At 35.9% G+C, this 18,879-nt stretch overlaps 1 protein-coding gene across 1 annotated transcript in view; it reads left to right on the forward strand.

Annotated features, from left to right (window-relative positions):
- Positions 1-18,879, forward strand: part of LOC139128137 (uncharacterized) — a 109,160-nt gene that overhangs the window by 821 nt on the left and 89,460 nt on the right. Inside the window, exon 2 of the mRNA XM_070693973.1 lies at positions 3,045-4,041. Within this exon, the coding sequence (XP_070550074.1) occupies positions 3,219-4,041 (823 nt within the window). The 5' untranslated portion in view covers positions 3,045-3,218. The remainder of the gene's footprint in view (positions 1-3,044; positions 4,042-18,879) is intronic.

An 18,879-nucleotide genomic window follows, 5' to 3' on the forward strand; every position in this document is an offset into this window, starting at 1 on the left:
TTTAAAACACGTTGAGAGAATTTTGTATATTAGCGGTAGAGGAATTTCACCTCTGTGTACCCTCACGTAAATAGAAGAAACGCACATACAGGGTTTTACATCACTTTTTACTTTTGAGAGTCCCTGGGACCCCTGGTGTTAGAAAATGGGAGTCCTACATCAAAATATGGGGGTCCCAATTTATTTCAAAAGAATATTTTATGTTTATCCATGCCATGGTCTTCAGCGCATTTCTTAAAATTATTCTTACTATGAAAATTCTAGTTCATACTGAGGTCCCTCATTGATCAATTCAAAGAACACTATTCATAATTGAAATGATCTCATAACTTTAATGACAAGTTCACAAAGTTGTGAAATTTGAACAAGTATTCAAATTTGTCAAATTGACAAGAAGGTTATTTCATACTCTGAAATGGCATTCACCTAGCAAGTCCAGTAGGTTGAGTTCACACTCTGCCAGCAGCTCCTTCAGCAAATAACCTAGCATTGTTTATGAAGTCAAAATCATCTGTGATGGGGCCAACCAGTTTGATGAACATTAGTCTATTAAGCCTTTGAGGATTGAGTCTATTTCGTGCCCACTGTTTGATGGCATTTTGTACTGAAAAGCCCCTTCACATGGGGCAGAAGACACTGGTATGACAAGAGCAATTTTAGCAAGAATGGCAAGGTCAGGATACTCCTCTGTAAAATCAGTTAGCAACAGCTTGATATACATATCAAAATTCAGTGCGTCCGTGTGAGATCTTGTGAAGTGTTTGTAAACAAGAAAGTGTGCCCTAGCTCTATCAGCATCAATACCTGGTGTATTGTTATGATGATTCAACAGTTGATCAAGCTGGTTGACCCCATAGTCAGGTAGGTTGGCCAAATTTTCAGGATATCTGTGTGGGTTTAGAATACATCAAAACATTCCAGAATATTCATCTCATCATCTGGAAATCTGCAATCTAAATTCTGCAGTAGTTTGTTGATATAATTTTCTCGTACACTACAGAAGCTCTGTCTGAGTGGCTGATTGTAAGTGATTTGAATGTTTTTGTATGTGTTTTCTGACCATTGCCAGGAACATCACCCAAAGCATTAAACATGTGATGTCAGTGAATACATCGCACGGAAGGTCACGTTTAGCAATCAGGTAAACAGTACGTAATTGTGCAGCGTACGCCTCGAGTTCGTTACTCATACCCTGCACCTAGGTACCTGCCGGTCCTCTGCAGATTTGCGAGCAGTAGTAAATTGTGACCTCAAGCTTAGGATTTTAGCACTTGTGAGATGACTTTTCGAGTCCTGATGACGAGTGAGAGTTGAATGTTGAAAATTAGAACAACCTTCCGTGAACGGCATGTAACATTCGATTTCAAACATACATCGCATTCCATGACGTTTCGCTCTTCAGAATATCGAAGCCATTTAAATCTATCGAGCCAACTTCTGTTGAATATTCGTAATTTTGCTGACTTGGCCGGGGGATCTGATGTATCAGTATCGCATGGCGTAGCTGCTGTTTCGGCCTCGACCGAACCTACATCGTGCTGGTTGCTGCGGCCGTCGAAAAACTTTCGCAGATCGGCTTGTTTTGGGTATTTGACACGACAAGAAATCGACCAATTAAGAATCAGTTTACATTTTGAAAGTCACTTTTTACGGTATAATTTGTTTCCGCGGGTACCATTGGTCATCAAACAGTGGAGGCCAATGCACTACGGAGCATTCTATTAAAGTATGGGTAAGGTTTACTGGGATGTGTTTTACGTGTTCAGCAGCTTCGCGAGATATACACCGGCAACAGATATTTGTGCGTCCGAAGGGACGCGTAGTTTAGTTTTTGAGGGGTCCTGGGTCCGGTTTTATGCGTAAAGGACGCAGAAATGCGCGTCATGTAAAACCCTGCACATACATGGGAGGCCTTCGTTTATAATCGGTAATTGGCGACGCCCGCATATTGGTGAATGGGCCTTTCAAATGCTGAAAACATCAAGCCATTCAGCGAGTACAGGAATTTTCAACCCATTCATTCCAATGAAACCTGTCTGTGCACTGTAATATAGTCTTGTAACCTTGCATTTAGGTCAGTGAAATTAAAAACCTGTATATCATATGTCAACATGATATGAAGGCGGGTGGGGCATGTCAATGTCAAAGTGTTAAAGGGAGGCATCATTAGAGCTTAGGGAGGGGGGTGTCGTCAGAACTGTGCCTTTGCAACTTTCTTGTTTACAAACAAGCATGATGCATCACGTCAGAAAAGCAGCAACATGTAAATTTTACTGTGTATGGTACACTATGACAAACATGTTCTAACTTTCAACAATCGCCAATGTACCTTGGACAGTGTTTGCATAGGACGAATGGGTCCCATTGCGACCTTTTAGCACAGTTCTGGTGACCTTGAATATGGGGTTGGTCAGCATTAAGTCCCTCCTCCCAGATTCCTCCCTAGATTTGTATTGGTGGCAAACTCACCTCAAATGCTACCTGCTTTGTATACCTTTTGACAAAACCAACTGAAAGTGCCAAATTATTTTAGTGTATGTTCCTTTGCACATTACGTTTCATTTTGCCCTGTCCCTTGCATAGATCTTAAGGTGTCAAACCTATCCATAACATGCTATTGCATGCCATTAAAATGCACTTCTATTCAATTTTCCACACAAACTTGCCAGTGCCCAGTGTCCAACATGTGAAGAGTTGTTCTGGTCATGCAGTAATAGTAAAAGTAAACCTTTATTGAAACCATATTCCTATTTGCATGTTGATCATAAAACACAATAAAGTGTGTTATCAAAGAAAGCTGACAAGCAATACAGACAATATCAAAAATTAAATGTCTGTAATAAATACATAGGCGAATATATATATATATATATATATATATATATATATATATATATATATATATATATATATATATATATATATATATATCATATAAGTGTTTGTTTTTTATTTCTTTTTTCTCTTTGTTTAAAGCATGTATAAATACACAGTGTTCCTTTATACATTTTAGTTAAAATGACATTCAAACTTGTTCCTTTCAGCGTCCTGGAGTAAAATGATGCTGGAATATGGTTAAACAGATGTGATACATTAAAGATGGACAGTATGCATTCACAAAGTTTGCAAGTTGAGCAGCATAGAAAGTATGAAAGTAGACAAGTGTAGGAAGATTGACAGTTACAAATCACCATGGAAACCAAGCAGACGTTTGAAAGATGCAGAACACACTTGGAAATCTAGTGCGTGATAATCAGAATAATCTTGCCGTAGATAAGAATTTGAAATTCAGCGCCTGCGATTTGGTGAAGAGTGGGAGTGCTCTGCACACGTGCAGAGAAGACAGCCACAGTGATGATAACAGCGGAGACGGTTGTCAACAGCAACCAATGGGCTTGCTGCAGACAAAGAAGAGAGAGAGAATCGGGCAAGAAAACGATGATGGAGACGTTGCGACAAAAATTCCCAAAACGGACGGTTTGGCTGTCGACGCGTGCGTGAAAGATATGACTGAGAATAAGATGAAAGATTTTGATAAAAACGAAGGATTATCTAGCGTGGAAGGAATCGGTGCTGTATGTGGAGAAAGTGGGAAGAAGTTCTTTTCCGGCAAACCGGTCCCGATACTTACGGTGTCCAACGCATTGCCTTCAAGCGGAAAACCTTTTAATTTTCAGGAATCTGTGAAAAGTAAGAATCTTGAACTTGAAACGTTGGCTAGGAATCCAACTCAAACACAATCGCCTTGTTCTGTTACTGAGATCTCAAATATTAAGAAACAAACTACAAACAGCGTTGAGAGTAAAACAAACGATGTTACCATAGCAACCAAAATTGAACATCCAAAATTAGAGGAGGACAAGAAACCGCTCGGTGATGGATGTGAGAGGATAAAAGTTGCCTTGACTAAACTGAAAAGTAAAGGGGAATATTGGAATAAGGAATCCAAGGAATTGGTCAAATCCATTGGGGATTGTTACTGGGATTTCCCGGAATCAAGAGAAAAACTATCAACAGTTTTCAGACAACATGGAGGTGCAGGTAAGATTGAGGATATCAACCACTGGATCATAGGGGTGGTCAGAATTGGGAAGATAATCTGCAGAGCAAATGTGGTGATTTTGTTTTGGTTACCCACAATGCATTTGAGGGCTCTCATCCGGCTGCCACAACACAGTCTGGGGAAATCCCAGTCAAAAATTTAGGAGCAAATATAAAAGTGGTGTGATACAGACAAGAATGATGTGTTATTAGGGCAGCTGATCCATGATGTCAATTGTTTTGAGACAAAGTCAAGGAAACAATAGCAATTATGTAGAAGACGATTTTAAAGTCCTTTCTTGGTACTGATTTGGTATGATGACTGTTATATTTTGGATCACTTGTCCCCCTGATGTATCCCTTTTGTCTATATCGTACCGTATTTGCTCTGAATTTTCTGAATGGAATTTCCTCTGTGGGGTTGGCTGGATTAGCGTTCTTCAGTGCAATGCGGTAAAAACATCTTCATTCTTACTTAAATTGTCATTCACACAGCATTGAGGAATAGGTAAGTGTTAAGAATCCACCATTGGGCTTGATGGCCCTAAGGGGTGATCAAGAATGGATCACAATGCTGTTCTGCAAAAGTGATTTAACATATTTTAAATTTTACTTATACTGGTGCTGCAAGAAAATAGTGTGTGAATGGTCGCTTTGCTTTTCCGAAAATGTGTCAAATTTTGGAATATCTTGTCCTGATTCTGACAAACCTACCCCAAGCACTATTGATGATGTCTAACTGTCATTACTGCAATGACTTTAAGTTTAACAGTTTAATGTTCACAGCTGTTTGTAAAGCCACAAAAATAATGGTATTTTCTATAAAACTCAACAACTTCCTGATTTGTTTTGGATGAACCTGGTGTGATTTTGTTTGTGGACAATAGATTCATGCAACCATTTAAGGATTTTTTTTCAGAATTTTATTAGTTTACAGAAAAATTTACAGCGAATGTAGAGACTATATACTGGTACAGTGTACCTGACATAGTTTTAGTATGGCTGAGTACAGGGTTGGAAATTTGCCAAAAATCAGATTCCTGTACAAACTTGTCAGATAATTTGACAGAACTTTAACTACTCTAAGGTTATCAGTTGTTACAATGTTGCAAGTGTCAGCAATATCTTATCTATGATAAAAAGAGACTTTCTTCAATGATCCTGGTGGCATAAAAGTCAACACTTTGCAATATTGTTATCTTTGGAAAGTTTCACTGTATCATGTGATATAATAGTTGTTCACCCCTGATTCCCTGTAAACAGGTCCACAATCACCATTAATAACAATGGCTTTGGGCCAAACCATTGTGGTGAAAGGGTTAAAGTTGTTGTAAGTATCTGAAAACATATCTTCATGAGTGCTACCAGCATTACATGTCTACTCTATGGATTTCAACACTGGAACACTGCATGAAGAAAACACAGAGCCATTTCTGTTAGATACGAGTACAACCCACTGAAATAAACAGCCAGCTGAATATTGGTTAATGGTTTTAATACACAACTAGAACCGTCAAAATTGTCAAAACAACTAGAATTTCAGTCAGACTAAATAACATACAGTAATTGGCATTTTATACTCAGAGGGACATATTTACAAACAAAGTACCCCTTAAAGACCTTGTTTATTTCAATTTGCATATTATTAATCTTATTTGGCAAAAAATACCAGTTTGTCACATGGTATTAATCCAATATTACAATTATTATTATTGTGTACATAAATATTGCACTGAATTTGAATTTAAAAGTATCCCTGTAACAATATTTATTTGTAATTTGGAATGCAAATCTCAGAGATTACATTTACGCAAATAAAAACACAGGATTGCTTTTGCTAATTTGTGTATCAGAAGCTAGATATACGGTACAGGGTTTGTTTTTATTACATGCAACATGGAATACTGTAATACATGTGTCATAATCCTTGTTTTGTGATCAAGTTTAAACCCTCTACCAGTACATATACACTGAAATACACAGACATTGGTAACACAGTGCAAGTCACATTGAAGTACATTATTCTGTTGAAATTCTTGGTAAAATTAGTTGAAAACAATGGATGTGTAAAAACTTCAGAAAATGTATAGAAGAGAAATATAAACAAAAAAAAAATCTAGGAACATACCGTTATACCATATACATAGCAGTGTAAACATTGTTTTGAATTCTCTCTGCATGATTCTATAGTTATGGCATGTATACATCATGACGAAAGATTGAGCAATAAAAACTCAATTATAATATGATTTGTTATCACTGTACAAACACTTTGATACAGTGGTTAAATGTATCAGCTACAACCACTCTGCAAGGTACATCATCTGTCAGTGCTATACCAGTGGGCCAGGTCAGCCCATCACTATCACTATCAATACGACAAACAAACTTACCACTACTCTCAAACTTTAGTAGACTACTAGGGGTAGAATAGCTACTAGTAGTAGTAACATAGACAAATTGATCATTTTCAATTGCTATTCCTTTGGGATATCTCATCTTACCATCCCCACTCTGACAATCAAAGGAATACAAATACTGGTCATCTGCATTGAATACCTGGATACGCTGGCTGTCATAGTCTGCTACAAATACCATTCCAGTAGTTGCTATTGCTACTACCAAGGGACAATTGAATTGCCCTTGACCTTTACCTTCTGACCCAAATGATCTAAGGTATTTGCCATGTTGTGTATAAATCCTGACACAATTCCCATCTCCATCTGTTACATAGACATTGCCATCTACAGGACTAATCCCAATACCATGAGGAGTTTTCAGCTCATTTTGTCCAAAGTATCTGATGACATGTCCATTCTCATCACTGACAACTACTTGCTTATTGCTGTCATCTAAACTATAGTATGTACTATTATCTCCTGATAAAGCTATATCACATGGTGTGAAAGGCTTCTCAAACTCTTTGAATTTCAAGAATTTCTTAAATTTTCCCTCTCTCGTGCTTATCTGCAACCTATAATTGTTCCTATCTGCAGTGACAATGTCTCTGTCTTTGTTTATGGCCACACTCCAAGGCTGGTTGTACTGTCCCTCAGCACTTCCTTGACTGCCAATGGTCTTCATCAATCCTTTGATGACAGGTATGATGACAGGACAGCCTGGTATTGGTTGATCTCCTATTGTCATGGTAACTTGATATTTTCCATCCAATTGTCCAGCCACTGTAACTCTGTGTGTACCATCTCTGTTATCATCTACATAAATGTCTTCCCATGATGCATCAGGTTTTCTTACCTTGGCTTTCACTGGTTGTTTTAGGATGACTTGTTTTCCTATGGAATCTCTGGTTGTGATCAGTAGGTCTGCAGAGTCACCTTTCAGGAGTTGTTTTGGAATGTTTTCAACTGTACACTTTGACATACACACATCAGATTTCAGTATTCCCAGAATTCCATGCTCACTGTACTGATCATGTGGTGTGAATGTTAAGTCCTCATGTTCAGTGTCTGCTTCAGTTTCCATGGTAATTAGTTGTTTGATACGAGTACTAACATCACCCTTTGCTGAGAGAAGTTGAGCAGCATTCCCATGATGCATTAGTGTCTTGATGTAACTGCATGCACTCTTAATGTTACCATGTTTTAATTCCATCTCATCAATATCAACAGCTGCTCTTTTAATTTTCATTTTGTAATTGTTTTTCAGTTCATCTATCAGTCTCTGCTCTTCTCTCTTTATTTTCTTGATGATTTCTTCTGCTTTCATTCTCACCTTCCTTTCTTCTCTGCTGCACTGCTCTGTAAGATCAGTGTGTATCTGCTTGGCCAGGGTTTTGTTCTTTTCAGCTTCCTGTTCTTTCACTTTCAGTTTGTCAACCATGGCTTTCAATTCTGTAAGATACTCATCTGCTGCATCTTTCAAGTCTCTGTGTACATGTTTTGGTATGCGGTGTTTGACTATGGTGCAGTCTGTACAGACAGGTAGCTGACAGGTTTCACAGTAGAATTTGACCTCATTCTGGGTGTGAATATTGCAATATTCCACTGCTTGTAGTGGTATTGGACTGGTCGACTTTGCTGTTTGATATTCTCCAACAGTTATCAATTTATGTGTCTGCGTAAATGGTAGATTTCCATGTACCGTAACACAGTTATTACAAAGATAATGTCTGCACTCCATACATCTGTGAGTGGCTGTGTTCTTTGTGCATCCTCCACACCTGATCTCAGTTCCCTGCATAGACTCCAGTCGTTGCTTGAATATTTCAATTAGATTGCTCATAAAGAAGTGGCCTTTTATTGCTGGCACTCCTCCAACAGGAAGCTGATATTGCTGTCGACATTCTGGACAGTTTAGAGATCCAGTCTTCTCAACCAGTGTGACTAAACACTTCTCACAGAATGTATGCAGACATGGTAGAATTTTAGGAGACTTGAACTGCTCCAGACAGATGGTACAACACAGGAAATCTTCACCGATTTCTTCCAAAACTTTACGTTCAGGAGCAGCAGCCATTGTGTGTTCTGTAGGTGTGTCAGTAAACCAGTCCGAGACAGATGTAGGACCTGTAACAGATAAGGCCCCTCAACATGATATTATTATGTTTTTAAATGGTGTCCTGTGATCTATGAATGGTTAAAGTCCTGAGTGTAGAGAAATTCTGTATATACACTATACACTATCTTAGGGAGTTCTTGATGTCGTCTTGATCAAACAATCCATTTTGTAAAATGTTGTCATGTGATGAAGGTTGGAGGTCATTCTAACAATAAATTTTTATGTGTAAAGGTTTCCTATGGTACTGTGACAGCCTTAAGCTTATGTATAACACCTGGTTGACCAATCTTACTTGTTACCCAAAACGTTTTGTTTTTGATGAAAAATTTTGCATTTAGTATGCTGACTGGTAGAGGAGTTGATGATTTTTTTGACTCCTGAATATGATCCAAAGATTTATGAAGTTTTGTAAATGTTAGGTCACACAGAATGGAAAGTATTTTCTCATATTAAAAGTGCAAAAAAATTAGTGATTTTTTTTGGTTTGGTTAATTTGCAAATTATTCAGTACAAAGAAAAATTTACAAAAAGGATGCCACTGAAAATAACATTAAAATAAATCATTGAAAAACACTTGTCGGGGACTAAACAAGAAAGTGAAAAACTTATTCCCATTGTGGTCCTTAAATTAAAATAGGCAAAGTCACAGTATCCAAGTAACTCTCGCTAAAACTAGTAGAAAATACAAAACTTCAAAAGACCAAAATAATCCAAGTTGAATGCAGTCAAAACATGACAACAAAAGGAACAGTTAGAATACCCTCAGTCTTCATGTTTGAGTACAGATACATTTTAACCTTCTTTTTGAAAAACCTGTAAGCAATGACTTAAGTTATAATTATTAATATCATTGCACTATCCTATTTAGCTCCTGAAATCAGGAATGAATGTTGACCATGAGAACCAAAGGCTGGTGATTGAACAGAATATGAACTTGATCTGGTGTGGTATGAATGATGGTTTGATGTTAAATTAAAATGTTTCAGAGAAATATTTATGGGCTAGACTATTGACCACTGGGTATACGCGATATAATATAAACTAGCTGATCTACTCTTTGTTCAACAGGCAGCCAGCATGGTTGTTTGAAATGCTTTAAATATTTTCAATGTTATATTTGAGTCTGTATCATCACCTCCATGTGTTTGAGCTGACAAGGTTTGGAATTCAGAAAACTGTCATCAAGTTAGTTTACAGAAGTATTAATATTACTATATTTATTTAGTGCTATAGATCACTGGCCATAAAGTTGGACTATACCTTGGTACAGATATTCAGACTTTTAAACTTTTAATATCTTCTTTTGGCCTACTGCTTGTGTTTGCTCATTTTGAGACTTACGGAGTACTGGTAAATAAAGTTTTCACTTGCTTTGTTGTGTGAAATTCTGGAATTATATATATATATATATATATATATATATATATATATATATATATACATATATAAATATATATATATATATATATATATATATATATATATATATATATATATATATACATATATATATATAAGTAGTCTAATATAGGGATGGTGCCTTGAATTTAAAACATTGGTAAATGTTGGGTAATTTGTTTCTCTAGTCCCAAAATTTGCATGGTGATACCCCCTATTTTTATTCTTGATTTTGAAAGGGAATGGTTGAAAGCTTGTTTGAGGAAAGTGTGAGCAAAAGTTTAAGTCTTTCATTTTTGAGGTGATCAGAATGGAACACAATGCTTTAGTGTAAGAGTGATTTAATGTATTGTTAGTTTTACTGATGTTGCTGCTTTTGCAAGAAAATAGTGACATGACTTGAAAAAAGTGTAGAATTCTAGAAACAGAGTGAATGCCAAGATATCCTTATTCTGACAGTCCTGTCCTAAGCTCTAATGGTGACATCCTTAGACTGTCGTTACTGCGATTAGTTTGCTGTTTACAGTAGTTTGAAAAGCCTCACAAATTGTGGTGTTTTCCATAAAATTCAATGATCTCCTGATTTATTTTGGATGAAACTGGCATGATTTGTTTGTCACAGATTCATGCAATTTTTGGGAATTCTTGCTTAATTTCATGTTCTTACAGAAAATTTACTAAACAATAAGGTGACTATCAACCAGTAGTGTCCCTTAGTTTTATTAGGCTGAGTATAGTGTTTTTGCCAAAAATCAGATTCCTATACAAACGTGTCAGATAACTTGACAGTGAACTACTTTACGGTTAGCAGTTGTTACAATGTTGCAAGTGTCAGTGATATCTTATCTCTGATAAAAAGACACTTTCTTCAATGACCCTGGTTGCACTTGAAAGTCAACAGATTGCAATATTGTTATCTTTGGAAAATTTGATTGTGTAATACTAGCAGTTAAAGTATCTGAATACAAATATTACTGAGTACTACCAGCATTACATGTCTACAGAAGGGATTTCAACCCCAAAACATTTCATTAAGAAAACACAGAGCTGATAAACAACTCACTGTTCAAAACGAACAGCAAACACACTATTAGTTTTAATGGGTTTAATACTCAACAAAAACTGTCAGAATGTTGAAAATAGCAATTGTTTCAGGCTGGCTCATCAGAATAAATAACATAGTGATTGGCATTTTATACTCAGAGGGACTTATTTACAAACAGAAAGTATTTCCCATCTAAGACATTCTTTTAAATTTGCATATCGATAATCTCATTAGGTGAAATATACCAGTTTGTCACGTGTGGTATGATTCAATATATTACAATGTTGATTACTTTGTAAATAAATCTTACAATGAATTTGGTACCAGAAGTATCCCTTTAACATTCTGTAAGTGTAATGGGAGAAACAAATGTCAGAGATTACATTATAATTTGTGTATTAAAATAAAGACAGAGCTTACTTTGTTTTTGCTAATTTGCATATCAACTTGTGAAAATACAGGATTTATTTTTTCACATGCAACATGGAACACAGTATGTAATACATTTGTAATAATTCTCACTTTTTTCATAAAGTTTATTCTTTCTACCAGTTCATATAAATTGAAATCCACAGTCATTCAATACATAATATTTGTTTTTATCAGGAGGATGTGACACCAATTCAGATGATGAAAAAGTGTTGTCATCAAAACAAATATTATTTATCAAATTTAAGCACCACCTAGAATTATAGAAGTGAAAATTATTTCAGTAGATACATTAGCTTCTAAGGAAAAATACTGCATGAGATAACATGAAAACAAGACAACAAAAGACATTTTATGATATTTTTCCTAATAACTAAACAAAGTCTACATGTATCTACCTATCTATCTATCTATCTATCTATCTATCTTTGTATTTCGCAGGTTATATATATATATATATATATATATAATATATATATATATATATATATATATATATATATATATATATATATATATATATATATATAATCTACCTATCTGACGATTGCATGTATGCGTGAAACTCGAGTAATAGGTACCAAACATACTTGATGTGTTCTCATATTTATTGTAATATTGCTCTGCATCCCTGCATCTAGCACTTTACCCCTCTGAGAAGATACAAACAAGTACAGGTATATATATATATATATATATATATATATATATATATATATATATATATATATATATATATATATATATATATATCAGGTTATCCCATATTCTACCTGTACATGTCAACTAAAATTTATGGAATACAGAAATTAAAATTTTGAATTCAGTTTCAGCTGGCACATAAGTATTTCATATCGTCTTAAAATATAAATTTCAGAAATGTCTGGAATATACTGGTTGTCATCGACATGAAAGATGACCATTACCTTCTAAAACTAAAGAAAGACATGATATTTTGTTTGTATACCGGTATCAATACTGCCTTAGGTTACCTGAAAAGTCAATGCCTGCTACCTACATCTGATACTGTTTTATCTGACAATGAAACCATGACTCTGCTTTTCGAAAGAAATTATTAATTTCTCAACTTTGTGTTGCCTACAAAGCAAAAGAAGATTAAAATTATGACATTCTAAAGTGAATCTTTAAATTTCCCTTAAAGGACATGTATTGAACCATGAAAAAGTTTCTACAACAAGAAAAACATATAACTGCCCGTTGACTTGTGGCAATAGGCCACTTTATGTCTTCTCTTTGCTGTGTGTAAAATGTGAGTCTGTCTATGGTACAAAAGATGAATTGCATACTAACTTACAGAGATAAAGTAATTGTTTGAAATTTACTCTGCTTGATATAAATGTACAAGTACATGCTCTGATCATGGCATATATAACATATGATGAAGTATTGAGCAACAAAATACAATCTCATATGATTTATTGTGATGTTTCTCACTGTACAAACACTTTGATGCAGTGGTTGTTGGTATCAGCTACAATCACCCTGCAAGGTACATCATCTGTCACAGTGTCAGTGCTATGCCAGTGGGGCAGTCCAGCCCATCACTATCACTATCAATATGACAAACAAACTTACCACTACTCTCAAACTTCAATAGAGTACCACTCTCTAACTTCAGCTCACCACTAGGGGTATAATAAACACCACCAGTGGTAATGTAGAGATATTTGTCATTTTCAATCGCTATTTTTCTGGGACATCTCATCTTACCATCCCCGCTCTGACAATCAAAGGAATACAAATACTGGTCATCTGCATTGAATACCTGGATATGCTTGTTATTGTATTCTGCTACAAATATCATTCCATTTGTTGCTATGACTACACCCCAGGGACAATTGAATTGCCCTTGACCTTGACCTTGTGACCCAAATGACTTAAGATATTTGCCATGTTGTGTATAAACCCTGACACAATGCCCTCCCCAGTCTGTTACATAGATATTGCCATCTACAGGACTAATCCCAATACCCCGTGGATTTTTCAACTCATTTTGTCCAAAGCTTCTGATGACATGTCCATTCTCATCACTGACAACTACTTGCTTGTTGTTATAATCTAAACTATAGTGTGTATTATCAATTGATATAGCTATATCACGTGGTGTGTATGGCTTCTTAAACTGTTTGAATTTCAGGCATTTCAGAAATTGTCCCTCTTTATCTGTTATCTGCAATCTATGATTTTCTGTATCTGCAGTAACGATATGTCTGTTTTTGTCTATGTCCACACTCCATGGATATATATGCTGTCCGTCAGCACTTCCTTGACAGCCAATTGTCTTCACCAATCCTTTGATGACAGGTATGATGACAGGACAGCCTGGTATTGGTTTATCTGCTGTTGTCATGGTTACTTGATATTTTCCATCCAATTGTCCAGCCACTATGACTTCGTGTGTGCCATCTCTGTTATCAGCTACATAAATGTCTTCCCATGATGCATCAGGCTTTATTACCTTGGCTTTCACTTGTTGTTTTGGGATGACTTGTTTTCCAGTGGAATCTCTGGTTGTGATCAGTAGGTCTGCAGAGTCACCTTTCCAGAGTTGTTTAGGAATGTTTTCAACTGTGCACTTTGACAAACACACGTCAGATTCTAGTGTTCCCAGAATTCCATGCTCACTGTACTCATCAGTGGGTGTTAATATAAAGTCCTCATGTTTAGTACCTGCTGTAGTTTCCATAGTAATCAGTTGCTTGATACGAGTACCAACATCACCCTTTGTGGAGAGAAGTTGAGCAGCATTCCCATGATGCATCATTGTCTCAATGTAACTGCATGCACTCTTAATGTTACCATGTTTTAATTCCATCTCATCAACATCAATAGTTGCTTTTTTAATTTCATTTTGTAATTGTTTTTCAGTTCATCTATGAGTCTCTGCTCTTCTCTCTTTATTTTTTTGATGATTTCTTCTGCTTTCATTCTCACCTTCCTTTCTTCTCTGCTGCACTGCTCTGTAAGATCAGTGTGTATCTGCTTGGCCAGGGTTTTGTTCTTTTCGGCTTCCTGTTCTTTCACTTTCAGTTTGTCAACCATGGCTTTCAATTCTGTAAGATACTCATCTGCTGCATCGTTCAAGTGACTGTGTACATGTTGAGGTATGCGATGTTTGACTATGGTGCAGTCTGTACAGACAGGTACCTGACAGGTTTCACAGTAGAATTTGACCTCATTCTTGATGTGAACATTGCAATATTGTACTGCTTGTAGTGTTACTGGACTGGTTGACTTTGCTGTTTCATATTCACCAATGGTTATCAGTTGATGTGTCTGTGTAAATGGTAAATTTTGATGTACCTTAACACAGTTGTTACAGAGATATTGTCTGCAATCCACACATCTGTGAGTGGCTGTGTTCTCTTTGCAACCTCCACATCTGATCTCAGTTCCCTGCATAGACCCCAGTCGTTGCTTGAATATTTCAACCAAATTGCTCATAAAGAAGTTGCCTTTTATCGCTGGCACTCCTCCAACTGGAAGCTGATATTGCTGTCGACATTCTGGACAGTTTAGAGATTCAGTCTTCTCAACCAGTGTGACTAAACACTGCTCACAGAATGTATGCAGACATGGTAGAATTTTAGGAGACTTGAACTGCTCCAGACAGATGGTACAACACAGGAAATCTTCACCAATTTCTTCCAAAACTTTTCGTGCAGGAGAAGCAGCCATTGTGCATCTAGGTGAAGTGGTAGTAAAACAAGTGGAGACAGGTACCGATCTGATAGTGGATGTAAAGGCCCCTCAACAGCTCTTGTTGTCACATGAAGTATGAATTATTAGAGATGTGTAGGAATGCAAATTCTACATTAATAATATTAACCAAGAGAATTGTTGATAATCTACTTTTTTTATCAGGTGATGCATTGCATTCAACATTGCTGTGTGACAAAGGTCAGAGATCATTTGAACAACTATGCCATTACATTGAAGATAATTTTCTTAGATTCGAAGATAAATAGAGCTGTATAGAACATAAGTTTAACCTATGCAGAGAACACTGGAGCTGTATTCCCTGTTAACCAAAATGACATGTCAATGACCCAAGAAAACGCAGTAAAAATTAGAAAATGTTAAAATATATAATCTATGGACTGGTATGACAAGTGTACTTAAAGAAATTTCCAGAAATTCTCAAAATCACCCAATGGTGTATATATAGTTTTGTAAGAAACACTTACTGGGAGAAGTATTGTCTTATATTGAAACTGTGAAAAAACATTCATCAGTTTATTGTTTACAAAGTAATGTCACCAGATTTTCTAACAAGTGACATCTTTTGCCTGTACCCTGACTTCATAGAATGATAGGAATTTCAGATGCCATCATGAATTACTTTGCTCTGAGTGCTGGGAAATTTCAGTGAGATCCTGTACTTGTGTGTTTGATACAGAAATGTTACTACATTGTGATAGCCGAAGATTTGTAATTATATCTTGTGAAAAGATGCTTTCTCATGTCTCATGAGGAAAATGATGAAGCATATTTTTCTGGATCTACCGTACTAAAGTAGTCTAAAATTTTAATTCAGCCAGAGTATGAGGTTTTCTTCTGAATATTTCCCATGAATCAGAACAATGGTACCAAGCCATTATCTACCTCTCAGTCATAAATTCCATAGTGACAAACTCGATGTAACAAACCAAAACAACACAACACAGATAAACAACAAACTTGTTTCGTTACACACAGCAAAAGTCAAATCTTTAGAAGAAAAAAATCATACGGACCATAGGTAAAGACAACTGAGAAGTAATTTCAGGCGTTTTGAAAATGGTAAACACTTTCTGTCCCACATGTGTCACCCGCCATATATCAATATCTGTATGTGACAATCAGAAGTGGTCATAATCTATCTGTAAGTCAAAATGTGAAGTTGTCATTACTTATCTGTCAGTCAAAATAGGAAGTGGTCTATATCTATCTGTCAGTAAAAAAATGGTCTTTATCAATCTGTAAGTCAAAATAGGAAGTGGTCTTTATCTATAGATAAGATATATCAAACTTATCTATCAGTTCATGATGCCTGCCAAATACGGTATGCATTTGAATGTAGAGACAGTTTTAATCTTGAATGAAATTTGATCATAACAGAGTAATTACTTCATTTGTTCAGTATATAAATGACCCTACATGTGTAGATTTCAAGCTGAAATTACGAAATAGGTACTGTTTGACTATTTCCATGGCAACAACTGCAGTTGTGCATTAATGTACTGTGTTATGTTGCACCAAAGGAGGGACTGTTTTTGCACAAATTTAAACAATTTTAAACTGGCATTGTCTTTGTGAGTGGCAATACATCCAGAAAATACTGTTTTGGTATTTCAGTAGAAAAGCTGTACTTACCATTGAAGATTAAATTGCAGGAGGGTTAGATCCAACATAGACCAGGCAAAGATATGTAATAAACCACACCTAGTGACAGTATAACACAAGATCTTGACCAGTTCATGTGATCGAGCAACAGCAAGTGTATATATGGAGTGAACTGGTCAAAATTGAGTTGTATACCCGTTGCTGATGAGGTTTATCACTATGATATTATAATATCAAATTGAAATTCTGGTGTGAAACGTCAAAAGAGGGAACTTTTCTGTGGCTGAGAGCCTGTGCTTGTTCCAACTGTATTATTTTGCTAATATAGCATGTTTATTTCCACCTATCCACCAATCAGATTGTAGTATTTTCACCATCAATATACTGGTATGATACAATTGAGGCTGGACAATTGATAAAAGTGATTTGATTCAGAAAATTTGATCATTCTGTATCAGGCATCACAAATGACAGAATGTGTTGAGTATGGTAAAATGAAATACCATTCATTCCCTGATATCATTCTGATGTATTGTTGACATGTTGGTGTCTTCACTGACGTTACAGCCTTGAAACATAAACTAAGGTAGAAAGATAGATTGGTAATTGTAATGATATAGCGCCCTCACAGTCAGTTAGGGTGTTGTGATTTTAATGGCCTCTTGCATGTTTCTATGGTTACCATGTCATTTTCCATGCATTCCCTTTGTTTACTCTACAGTTTATAGAAGCATAAAGCTTAGTAGCTGCAGACTGTAGCTCGAGGTTTTGCCTGGGTATTTGGGTTCTTTAGCCCAAATACCCAGGCAACACCTCGAGCTTCAGTACTGCTGTTAAACAGATAGATACAGCTATACTACTGTATGGTACTGTCGTCTTTTGGCAGTTGAACACCATTTTGTTTGGTTGCAGAGTTTGGCAAAACCGTGGTGGTGCATGGATTCAACCAGAACCTGAAACAGCTCTATGTTTCATTTTTGGTGATTGAGTGTGATAAGGAGACCCAGTTTCAGCCCACCACTTGACAGTTTTTCTACACAAGAATGTTTCCCATCTTAGACCAACTTCAATCATCATACCAATGTCAATACATATGAACTGAAATACACACACTGCATGTCAGGGCTACCTAGTGTGATAATGTAACCAAGTTGATTGGATCAAATTATGTGAAGATTTTCTATGGGAGAGTAATCCATGCTTTTTGATCAAGTTTATTCCCTCTACCAGTACATGTGAACTGAAACACACAGACATTATTTACAATACAAGCCACATTGAAATACATTATTCTCTTTAATTCACATAAAGATAAAGGTGAAACAATTCTACAAAAATTAAAGAAGAGAAATGTAAACAAAGAAATGCATTGAATGACAAAAAAAAACTCTCTGCATGAGATGACATCAAGACAGAAAAAACATTGATATCTTTTCGAATACTGAAAACTATCCGTCTGTTTGTCTGTCTGTCTGTCTATTGTTTCTACCTGGACATCTCAGTCGATCAAGAAATCATGGAATACAGAAAAATATTCGTCTTAAAATATAAATTTCTGAAATGTCTTGAATATGCAGGTTGTCATTGACATTAATAATAATCAACTTCTTAAAGTCAAGAAAAATAAAATATTTTGTTTGTGTATATCATTAATGCCTGAGGTCACATGAAAAGTCTATCCCCTGCTACCAAAAATTGCGAATGGTTTAAATACTCTAAGTATTACGATGGAAATGATTGTGCTTTCTGCAGCGTGTTGCCAGAAAGCAGATTACATTAATAACATGCTAACATGAATCTTTAAAATTTCTTTAAAGCACTTTTATCGACTATGAAACGTGTCTATAAAAAGAAAAACGTTTAATTGCCTGCTGATTGATAGAAATGGAAAGCTTTTTGTTTTCTCTATGCTGTGTATAAAATGTGAGTCTATCTATGGTGAGAAAAGATGAACCACATACTAACTTACAGACATACCGGTACATGTAAATGTTTTAAATACTCTCTGCTTGATATGAATGTAACTGGTACATCCTGTAATCATGGCATCTATACATCATGATGAAGTATTCAGCAACAAAACACACATTATTTACTGTGAT

The sequence above is a fragment of the Ptychodera flava genome, unplaced genomic scaffold (genome assembly GCF_041260155.1).
Source record: "Ptychodera flava strain L36383 unplaced genomic scaffold, AS_Pfla_20210202 Scaffold_44__1_contigs__length_1314385_pilon, whole genome shotgun sequence".
Classification (NCBI taxonomy): Eukaryota; Metazoa; Hemichordata; class Enteropneusta; family Ptychoderidae; genus Ptychodera; species Ptychodera flava.